Below are 11,608 nucleotides of genomic sequence, written 5' to 3'. Positions count from 1 at the left end.
GTCCGAGGAACCATCAAAGGTGGGTAGACGGTAAGGTAGCTCAAAGTGAGGTCGTTGTGGCTTAAACTCGGGTCTAGGTTGAAAAGCAGAGTGGGAAACATAATTCGAGTGGGGATAGTCAACAGGTTTCTTCTTCATAATTCTAGTCATAGTGCCCACTAGGTTAACAATGTCTTCTAAACTCTTTTGGAGTCTTATCGGGTCCATTGGGAAGGGTCAAGTGACACTCAAAGATGATTGGGTGTAAAGGACGTCATGTAGACTCTAAGTTAGGCTCACTTAGACTCACTACAGGGATGCAGAAAAGTTTGGACAGCAAACCACAACAGTTGGTGAAGATTCTACGTGTTTAGGATGGGTTTTGGGATGTGGACAGCACCTAAACACTAGGTTGGGGTCACCTAAAGCTCTCTAAATGTTGTAGAAATTTCTTGGACAGCACACTACAATGCTTGAATAAATGCGTTAAGTGTTGGGTTAGGTGTCTAGAGTGTGGACAGCACTTAGGTACATGAAATGCTAACCCAAAACTCACTAAATGCGTGCAGGAAAACAGTGGACAGCAAAATAATACAGTGATGCAAACATATAATGCGATGGTATGCATGTAAACAAGCTAAGGGAAGTTAAATTAAATTCCTAAGATGCATCTAGCACATGTAAAGCATGCTAGCCATGCTCTGATACCAAGATGATGTAAAACATAATTGCACGGATGAATTGCTTTAAGGAATTTGCACACTTAATATTCGTAGAACGAATAATTATATCTTGATGGTGAATTTAAACGACGCAATAAAACCTTAAGAGCGGAAAAACGATCTTAGGTTGAATCACACGCGTAAGAGTTAAGATCATATAACAATCAAGTCAATCTAACGTTGCGTACATGAATGGTTTTCCACAAATATCCCTAGACTAACAATGAGCTTAATCACTATGAGTGTCCACTCACTCAACTCTCTAATTCACTAGGCTTTAGCGGAGAAAATATTAACATAATCTTCATGAGTCAAGTTACAACCACATTCGAGAAAAAAACTAAGAACAAACAAGAGTTGGGGAGGAGTTCACCCGTAGAAGAACATGTGGAGTCCCGTTGGTGGTTGGGGTGTTGGGAAAGTGGTGGACAGCTATTTGATATTTTCGGCTATCTCAAACAGCCCTCGGGAGTCCTTCCAAATGGCGGGGCAGTAAAGAACACGTGTCGAAGACAGCAGTCTCGGCAGAGTGGCCAGCAGCTTGGACTTGCAGAGAACTCTGGACAGCAAGTTTCTGTCTTCCAGAATTCTTCGTTAGAGTTGGGGTTGGTTACTAGAATGGTGCCGGAGCTTATGGCCAATAGTTGGGAACTCCCTGGACAACTGGACAGCACGATCGTAGCCGTTGATCTTCGATGTCCTCATCATTTATGCTTCTCTTTTAATGGCCAATATTCTACGTTGTAAATCTTGTAGGTCTCAACACAATTTTATTAAATTTTCTCTTAAATTTGAGGTGTATTTTTCTATTACATAATAAGCCAGATGCATGATCCGAAATATCTAAAATGTGCACTCTTTTTAATGAATTGATCATCCAATATCACAACCCCAATACTAGAATTATTACTAATAAAATTGCACACCATGCATTCAGTTTTAGATCTACTCAAACGAAACCTTCTAACTCTAAGATTGACATCCATAATTCAAGTTTTTCATTAACTCCCTCTCTAATTTTATCGCAAATAAGAATATTATCAACAAAAATTGTACACCAACATACATCCTCTTACATTTCTAGTAAGAACATCCATAACTAAAGCAAAAAGATATGGGCTTAATGCTAATTGTTGATGTGATCCAACTAAAATAGAAAAATACTTGGTCAAACTACCTTATGTTTGAACACTAGTAATAACTCTAGTATACATATCCATGACTTGAATGTAAGCATTATTTATTCATTTCTTTTCTAGAATTCCCTAAGGGGCTGTTTGGTCTGCCGTATTATCAGGGTAAAGTAAAACAAATCCTGATATTTATTAAATTTGGTTGTTTGGGTAATATTGAGCGGAACAAAAGAAAACCCTCCGAAACTTTAGTGGTGTATTACGGAGCTTGTTTCGGGTGAATTAGAAACCCGCTCGTATTGAGCGGGTTATAAAATCTCTCGCTGAAGAAATACTTGGCATCGTCGTTGCAAGGGTCGGCGTTGCTGTTCAGCTTCATTGGTTCGCAGGAGGTGTAAGATTGCGCGAGTGGCTTCTTCGGCTCCTTCGTTCTTCTTCGACTTCGCTCCTCCAACGACGTTCCCTTCGCTTGTCTGATCTGAAGTTTCGACATTTTCATCGGAAGAAAGGACGGGAGCTCGCAAGTTCTGAAGGTAACGTTCTCCCTTTCGCACGCTACTTCGGCCAAATCCCGTCAATCCTTCGCACGACAGGAATTAGGTCAAAAACCCTTATTTTTCCTCGGTTAGATATAGCTCTGTCACCATCTTCTTGATGCGCACCTCAAACGATCTCTTCAGCTCCAATGGGCTCTTCGCATTCAGATTATAGATGGGGCAATTATTCCCCTTCGACTCTCACATGAAGCAGATTTCATTCAAAGCTTTTCTATTCATCTCTTTTGCCTCAAGATGAGCTTCCAACACATGGTTCCCCATTTGTTCATTCTTCTTCCTTGGGATAGTCGAGCTTGCTGCCAAGATCGGAGCAGGGGTTCTGTATTTTTTCTTTATAACCCGCTTTTTAATTCTTGATTTGTTATTTCTTAATATCCGATTTAGGGCTATGGAAATAATGAATCGTTTATTCTTTGGCAAGTTTGCAAGGGGTTTCTTAATTTTTATCTTTATTGATTGTGGAAAAAAAAATGTTTTAGTTTTTAGTATTTTCATATTTTGAGCTTCTTCATTTAATAGTTTCCGCATGTATTAGTATCATTTGCTCCAGAAATTACAAACTTGGCTATAGTTTACAGAGAAATATTAATTTTTCCTTAAATTTATTGTTGTTTGTGTTATTTTGATTGTTACTTTTTGGTTTGAGGTCACCTTTAGAATGTAGTCTATCTGTGTTAAGATTACCCTTATTATATCTATTTGAAAAATGTTTTGCATAAGAAATTCAAAAGCAGGTCCATTATATTTGAAACAAAAACAGTTCAACTGGAATTTTGCAATTATGTTCTTATTGAGGAAAATTACATCGAAGCTTTATATAGTTCTACCCATGGAATGCCTCTTGATGGAATTAGATAGTGTTTGGATGGACGGCATGGAGTAGAGAAGCCCTCTTTTAGCATAGGAGAATTTGAGGATTTTCCTATCAAAGCTATGATGTGTTGGGAGCTTTGAACTTACAGAATGCCCTAGAACTGACCACTAGCCTTGATATTGCACCCATCTTGGGTATGTGTTCAGGCTTACTAAATCCATAGAACCTACACACCAGCATCTCATGGAAATTTTTTTTTTCAATGTTGCAATCTCTATTCTATTAACCATCTCTACCAGTTAGAGTCAAGTGAGCGGTATGCCCCGATCAACAACAAATGGCCACCATTTTTATAAACATGATTAGGTTGGATATTTATAATAGAGGCATCACTATGCACAATTTGATAGAGAAAAAAAAAATAGTTGTGTTCATTTACCTCTGACATGTTTTGTTGTAAAAGGTTGGATATTTCTTAATTACTATAAGTGTCAACTCACACTATTTGAGAACCGCACAATAGGTCATTCATAGAAATATAACCAGTAAACCTTCAAACCTATGTGACGGTATGATAAACTTGCCTTTCTTTTACCCAAATGAATTTATGAGTTGAGCAAATAAAGCTTCCAGAAATGTAGATTTCAGTTTGAAGTTGTTGTATTGAAATCAGCAGAACAGAGAAATAAGCTTGCCATTTTATTAAGAACGTTGTACATCTACGTTCCGTCTTGCTTGCATTTATAAAAAACAAATTTGAGATTAAAAAATATAATGATTTTATTTTTTACTAGTTTTTCTTTTGATAAGTGCCTGTTGCATTTCTATAAGTAAAAAAAAAATACAAATATATTTGTACAACATTATCTGTATTTTCCCTCTGCAAAACAAAAAAGAAGGAAGATTTTCACTGTAATTTTTTTCTCATATAAATTTATAATTAAGAACAAGTCGTGCACTTGAGAATAACTCCTCATAAGTCATAGTAGTCGTTATAGTCTTGCTGTTCGGAGCTTTGATAAGTTGCAGTTGGTCAGAATCTGTAGCAAAATGGATGGGGATTGATTTATTATGAAATAAATAAATGCTATTTCAAGAAATAATAAATTATTTTAACCAAACTAAATTAAGCTTGATTTATTTTAAATTGATTGAAGTAAATCTTAACTTAATTCGATTTAGGTTTAAATAAATTGAATTAAATAAAAAAATTTTATAACACCAAATAATATTAATTATTATAAATAAACTGTTTTTATTAATATACTTATTTTAATGCCAAAATAAATTATTAAAAAAATGCTTTTACTTTACTCTAGATATACGTAATCAAACAAGGGAAACAATTCTCCTACGTTTATTTTGCAGACAACCAAACAGGCTCAAAGTATTCAGAATGCATTACATTTACTTTACATTGCATTTACTTTACACTGCATTTCTTTTTCAGGTAACCAAACAGCCCCTAAAATACTTCTCTTGAAATTTTATCATATGTTTTCTCTAAATCAATAAATATTATATGTAGAGCCTCCTTACTCTTTGTATTTCTGAACATATATACAACTTCCATAGTAGACCTACCTGTGCATCGAAGAAGAAGAATCAAAGGTAAGCAGAGAAAGAGGGGGAGGATTAATTCATTTTAATTAAATGTTAATTATATTTAATCATTATTTAATTAAAATTATAATTAATTAGTTAATTATGATTAATTAATAATTAGTAGTTAATTGTTAGTTATAATTGTTTAATTAATTATAATTAATTTCGATTAATTATAGTTAATTATTAACTAATTATGATTATAATTAATTTATTAATTATAATTAATTAATAATTAGTATTTAATTATTAATTATAATTATCTAATTATTATTATAATTAATGTTAATTATTAAAAAAAGGGGCTTGCTTCTCTTGCCTTGCCTCAGCCCACGAGCCTCCACTACCGACTCGCGAAGGTACGAATTTTCCTAAACTCAGATTCTCGCTTTCGTTGTTTACAGCGGACCAGAAAACTGCCTATACAAGCCTTTATTGCGCGTGGTGGGATGGGACCTCGGTCTGACGCCAACAACGAAGCGGACAATCACCTAAACTCCACTTCGACGTTCGTTGTGCACCGGCAAACCGCCTATACACGCCTTTATTGCGCGTGGTGGGATGGGACCCCGGTGCGGCACCTACAGCGAGGCGGGGTCACTCATAAGTACCCTCGAGCAAGGGGAAAGCAAAATGTCTTTTTTTAAACAGGTACTGAAGACCCCATACAAGCCTTTATTGCGTGTAGTGGGAGGAAAGAGCACGGTCGCGGTGTCCTCGTTTAAGGACACCTACCATATACGCCTTTATTGTGCGTGATGGGAGGCCAAATTTCTCGTAGTTTTCCCCTAAACAGGGGAGACGCCGGGAGGCTGCCAAAATTTCGGGTGAAAATGTGACCGTACTCGAACCTGTTTGAACTCAAAAGAGCAAGAACCTGGACTCAAATGAGAAAGAATAGTCAACTTGTGGGCTTGAACCTGAACAAAATCTAAATGATGAATAAAAGGTCAAACTCAATTAAAATAAGATCAAACTGGAATCAAATTCATATCAAGTGAAATTGAACTTGCAAGGACTTCAAAAGACCCTGAACTCAAACTTGAATCATATACAAAGGATTCAAACAAATTTGTGCACCTGACTCGAACTCGAGTGAACTCAAACTGAACTTAAGTTGGATCCGAACTTGACATGAACAATAAAGAACTTGAACTTTCAAGAACAACAAGGGACTCGGTCTTGCATTTCATTTGGATATCAAATAAGATGAACAAGACTTTGAACAAAGATTTGAACTTGTGCATTTGAACTCAGAATTCTTGAACTCAAGATAAAACAAATATGCAAGGATTTGTGCCAAGACTTGCAAATCCAAACTTTACTTGAAAATTTGGACATGGATCAAACTCAAACAACAAAGGACTTATCGCATCCAAATATTCAATGTGGCTCATCTACGAGCGACAAAAGAATCCAACATGTAACGGGCTAGCAATAAAGGTGTATTCGAAGAATCCAAAGCAAATGTTGTCTTTGCACAATCAATATCATTTGATTGTAAGTGAGTGCCCCGCTCTCCTACAAGACATACGATGAATCAAGATACATGTTCAATAAAAATCTTCCTGCCCTAGCTCTTCTCTTGCTTCATTAAATCGCTCATTAGGGAAAGAAAGAAAAGCAAAGCCATCTTCCATCCCCCCTTTTGCTGCTTCCAGGCTTCTACGAAAGAGAAGGTTGGAAGATCTGACTCGCCCTGGTGCTTCCTCTAGTGAGTAAAATAGCGTTAGCGAACAAGACCTTAATGCGTACGAACAAAGAACTTAGTGGACCCTTACAACCGTCTCCACGAGATCAAATGCAATGTGCTTACAAGGATAACAAATGATTGCAAAAAGCATACATGTGTCCTACATGCATTATTGAAACCTCCAACACTAGCAACAATGCCTGTTGATCGAAGAAGGCGAACTTGGAGACCGATAGTGAAAGATCCGTCCCTACAAGAAAGCACAATCATCAAACCACCTGAGATTGGTGAAAGGTGGATATAGTGTAGGGACAACGACTCTTCTACAAACACTTCCAGGAGGTCTTAGTGGATATAGCGGTCCCCCGCAAATATACACGAGCCGCTTGTGGATAACAACAGTGGATATATCGTAAGTACAACGAACCCTTGTGGACACAAGCACATATGTCACCTACGACAACGGTGATTAAGACCTACGAGTATGTCGGGTACGAGAGCAACTCAGCGTACGAAAAAGGACACCACCCCCCTGGCAAAAGGAAAGGAATGTTTGAACAAATTAGAACTAAACTTCCTGGTGTTCCAAAGCTTCTTCTTGGTCCTATCCTTACGAAGAAAATAGCTTTGGTATCCACAAACACCGAAAATAGCAAGTCTACTATATTATCCTAAAAAGAGTCCCTTTCAAGGCAGTAGCCATGAACTTCAAGAAAGACCATCCCCGGTGAATGAGAAAAGGGGATTCAAAATCAAGATGATGAGATGCCTCGTGACATCCAGATATACCGCCACCGAATCTGCAACACTTATGCAAGCAGACATAAGGCATCCGCAATCTACAACGCACCGCCACCGGATCCACAACACTCATAGTAGTGGACAGAAGGCGTGTATAAGCACTCAAATGGCAGTTACCTGCACAACTATAATTATTTCAATGTACCCCTGCACATGCACCGTAATTTGTATACATATAGCAAAATGGGTAAATACAATTACAATCCGCATGGGCCCCGACGAGCATGTTATTGGTACACATATGACGTCTAGAGAGGCTGCGCGGGTTGATAAGTGAATCCAAATTCAAACCCGATCCTTCTATACGGATCAATAGGAGTCGACAAGGTTCTAACCAACAAACAAGTATATCTTATTTTTTTATTGCATTCATATTAGGCCGTCAAGGCCTATAACAATGAGAATTCGCTAATAAAGGCAGAAAAACTACGAAGCCCGATCCTCCTAAACAGGTAAATAGGAATGGACAGGGTTCGAATCATCGAATAAATATGCAATCACTAAGTCGTACGGAATATTTATCTTATACATTCATATTACGCCTTCAAGGCTTATAACAAAAGAAATTCATTCTCAAGGTCATAAAGCCAACGAAACTTGATCCCCTATCGGCAAGTTGATAGGGTCGACAAGGTTCACAAATACTTTCAAATGAAAATGACTTCAAAGTTACCCCGATGATGGTCGTGTTGAATGCAAATCTCAACTGGAGGGGTGATTCAAATACTTTCAAATGCAACCCAAAAATCCAAAAATCCCAAATCCAGATATTTAAAATTGAAACAACACTATCAAACACTAAAAGTAAAATCCATCCACCCTCCGCAACAGTTTGTCCAGGTGGACAAATTTAAAAACTATTTCAGCTCACAAAGAGCTAATGCCTAGTCAAAAATATCACTAGAATTCATTCTCAAACAATCTTCTGCCAATAAGGACGTCGTACATGTCATCTAACTGGCAGTTTTGCCGCCAAATGGCATCGTAAGATAAACGGTTATGACCCGGAGCCCTCTGAACCGAGTGATTTTGCTGTCAAATGGCACCACGAAATACCGATTATTGACAGAGCCAATATGCTCCTTAGTGCATCAAATCCTTGAGATATGAATCAATAGGATGTAATCGATATGGCACAAAGCCCTCTATTAGCTATAAGGTGGATTCAAATACATCCCCTTAGACAAATATTCACCCCAGGTCTACAAGGTCCCCTTGGACGAAACAACACATGGTTGCTGACAAGGATTCTTCTATCATGTTGGGTCGACTACCTCCTCTGACAAAGTAGACCAGGAACCACGATGGCCCAGGATGACGGAACCATGGGATCTTGATCAGGTCTATCATCCATTCCCCCACCATCCGCTTTAAGTGTTAGATGGTGAAATTTATATTTTAAATATAAAACCTTCAATTTTCCAACATCCAAACCTATGCTGCTACTATATGCCAGATAACACGTATACTCTACGTATCTGATTGATGACTAGCCTTAATCAAAAGTTCTCTCTCGTTAGTGGGAGGGGTAATTAACTATAGGGCGTCTATAGGAAACCAGAACTCATATCATAAAGTCCTCGCAAAATGAGGGTGAAATCTCTGAGTAGTGTCTTATCTACAAACCCATCTGTCTTCCAAAATTTACCCTGGAACTTAAGTCGGTTAAAACTCCCCCTCGTCGAAGAAAAAGCAAAATCAGTGCAGGCGAAGGCCGGGGCCCAATTTTTTGAGCCCACATCTGATGTTAATTAAGATATTTCATACGTGAAGATTTCATATAAATTAGACTAATATATGAGTATAAATAAAATTTTTATAATAATTATATTATGTCTTTAAATTATTTATCTTGTTGAATCTTAACTCATATCATATTATATTGAATATAATTTCAACTAAAAGAAAAGATAAGGTAGAGCCTAGATAAGAGTCATATTTTCATATTTAGATCTGCGCAATGTTGTGGGTGAATAGTGATAAAAATTTTGGCCCGTATGTCTATTATAATCAAAATGAAATCTTTTGATGATATGATATACAAAAGTAACATGATTAGTTTTAGCAGCTCAATAGTTTAATAGATGAAAATTTTATTATGAATATGTTTCTACACTAGTAAATTTTGGATATTTTCACTTCTTTCAATTTAGCATTTATGGTATATAAAATGGTTAGGAGGATTTATCTCTGTTCAATTTGTGTCGACCCAAAGAGGTTGTTGTGGGGTATGATAAAGAGTATGACCAAGGGTTTTTATGGGACAATTATAGCGTGTTATAAAATTGATTGTGAAGTTACTGTGGAGAAAATAACTTAATTACTCTGATTATAAAAAAATAGCTTTGCACCATAGAAGTTTCTAAAAAAAATAGTAAGAATGTTGCAAGAAAGTAGTATGAAGATGTCTCAAACAAATTTTAAGTTTCTTTGGTAAAAAAAGCTTTGGACTTCCAAATTAGAGTTTTGGAATGTTAGCTAACTAATTTACAAGATTTTAAGCCAATTGAATTTAGGTAGGAAGTTAAGAATTTTCCAAAGATATGTTAGGGATTTGAAATGCTAACTATAGTTAACTCACAACTCAGGATGCGTTTGGGACGGCGTCACTGTTGCTTTGCTTTATAAAAATTTATTAAATGATCGTTTGGGGCGTTGCGTCAGAACTGCGGCAGAAAAAATTCGCGGCACATAGCTGCTTTTCGCAACCTTTTACAGAGTCCCGCGGTCCGCTGCTTCCGCCGAAAAATGACGTAAATCCCCAAAATATTCGCGACCTTTGTCCCTTCAGCGCCTTCCGCGACCCGAACTTGTCGGCGACGAGGATTTCAGTCCGATGCTCGCCGCAATTCCACGGGACAATGGCGTCTCCGTCTCCGGCATTCGCTTCTCACCCACACGGCGTCTCCGTCGCCTTCCGCGTGCAGCGTTCAAACCTCCACCACCCCTCTCTTCACCGCGTGCAGCGTTCCTAACGCAATGGCATCTGCCTCATACTCCGGCGGATTTCCGTTGGCTCCTACGGAGATGCTGAGAATGTCGACGCCGTCGGCGACGACGTCGTCGATGGCGGCGAGCATGTCGGCGTCAAAGCAGGTGTTTTGGAGGTTGGGATTGGGGCCGGGAATGGGCCAGCAGACTTTGTAGATGGAGAGACGGGCGAGAGGAGCTCCGCCGCGAGCGGTGCCGCCGACGAAGCTGCCAAGGAAGGAGGCGGAGACGGGGCGGCCGACGGCGATGGAGGCGGTGTGAGTGCCGTGGCCGTCGTGGTCATGAGGAGAGCGGTAGGCGTAGGAAGCGTTGAGTTCGCCGTAGTAGAATTTGTAGCCTTTAAGGTAGTATCGCGCGCCGATGATCTTCCTGCTTCATTTTATCATAAATAAATAAATAAATATTCAAGCGTTATATTCAATTATTAGATAATATAATTTATTTTTTCAAAATAAATAAATAAATATTCAAGAACTATATTAAACTATTAGATAATATAATTAAAATAAAAAATTATCGGTAAGATAGAAGATAAATATAATTAGCATATAAAATTTTTGAAAAATTTGACATTTACATCATTTTTTTCATCTTAATATATAAGGGTATAAAGGTAATATATTCCCATACAGCTGCAGCACAACAACTTGACAGTTATACTTCCCAAACAAAATATACTGCTTTCTGTACATCAATTTTTGAAAGCAGCTTTCTGTACAATAATTTTATAACCTACTTTATCAACAGCCGCAGCCGTCCCAAACGCACCCTCAATCTAAAAATTGGCAGCACACCATTGTGTATGTACAAGTTTTGTAAGAAACAAAGTTATTTTTTCAGTGAGACAATAAGGTATAAATAATATATGAAGTGATGTAGAAAAGGAGGAAAACACAAAAAAATAAAGAAAATCTCCAACAAAATTCATCTCAAGGGTTATATTGGTCGACAAGAGGAAGGCATTGAGAAATGGGTTTGGTGGTGATGGATTGAAGAAACAGAAATAAAATGATGTCATAGTAGAAAACGGCTAGGGGGTTGCCCCAAAAAAAACACAACTAAACATTAGAAAAATACACAAATAGAAGACACTCGATAGTGTTGAGGAAGCATTTTAGCATGGAAAAGGCTGAATGTAGAGCAATTTATGACTGAGGTGATGTTTAGTTGTCGAAGCTTAAAGTAGAGAAAAGTAAAGGGGAAGAAGGATGCGAGCAAGAACTTGCACCTTTTTCATGGATGGTCTTATGATAAAGTAGAACTGTAGAAGTGACAAATTGTTTAGATCAGGATTCATTTTCATAAGGAATTGA

At 37.7% G+C, this 11,608-nt stretch overlaps 1 protein-coding gene across 6 annotated transcripts in view; it reads right to left on the bottom strand.

The window, feature by feature from the left end:
- LOC110092935 (lysM domain receptor-like kinase 3) overlaps positions 1-11,608 on the bottom strand; it is a 71,021-nt gene that overhangs the window by 22,467 nt on the left and 36,946 nt on the right. Inside the window, exon 10 of one of the 6 annotated variants that reach the window (XM_020817644.2) lies at positions 4,040-4,245. The exons of the other annotated variants lie outside the window; for them this stretch is intronic. Within the exon in view, the coding sequence (XP_020673303.1) occupies positions 4,198-4,245 (48 nt within the window). The 3' untranslated portion in view covers positions 4,040-4,197. Of the gene's footprint in view, positions 1-4,039; positions 4,246-11,608 lie in introns of those variants that run through there. 6 annotated transcript variants of the gene reach the window in all.

The sequence above is a fragment of the Dendrobium catenatum genome, unplaced genomic scaffold (genome assembly GCF_001605985.2).
Source record: "Dendrobium catenatum unplaced genomic scaffold, ASM160598v2 fragScaff_scaffold_868, whole genome shotgun sequence".
In the NCBI taxonomy this organism is placed as follows: Eukaryota; Viridiplantae; Streptophyta; class Magnoliopsida; order Asparagales; family Orchidaceae; genus Dendrobium; species Dendrobium catenatum.
This window is presented reverse-complemented; position numbering and strand designations above follow the sequence as displayed.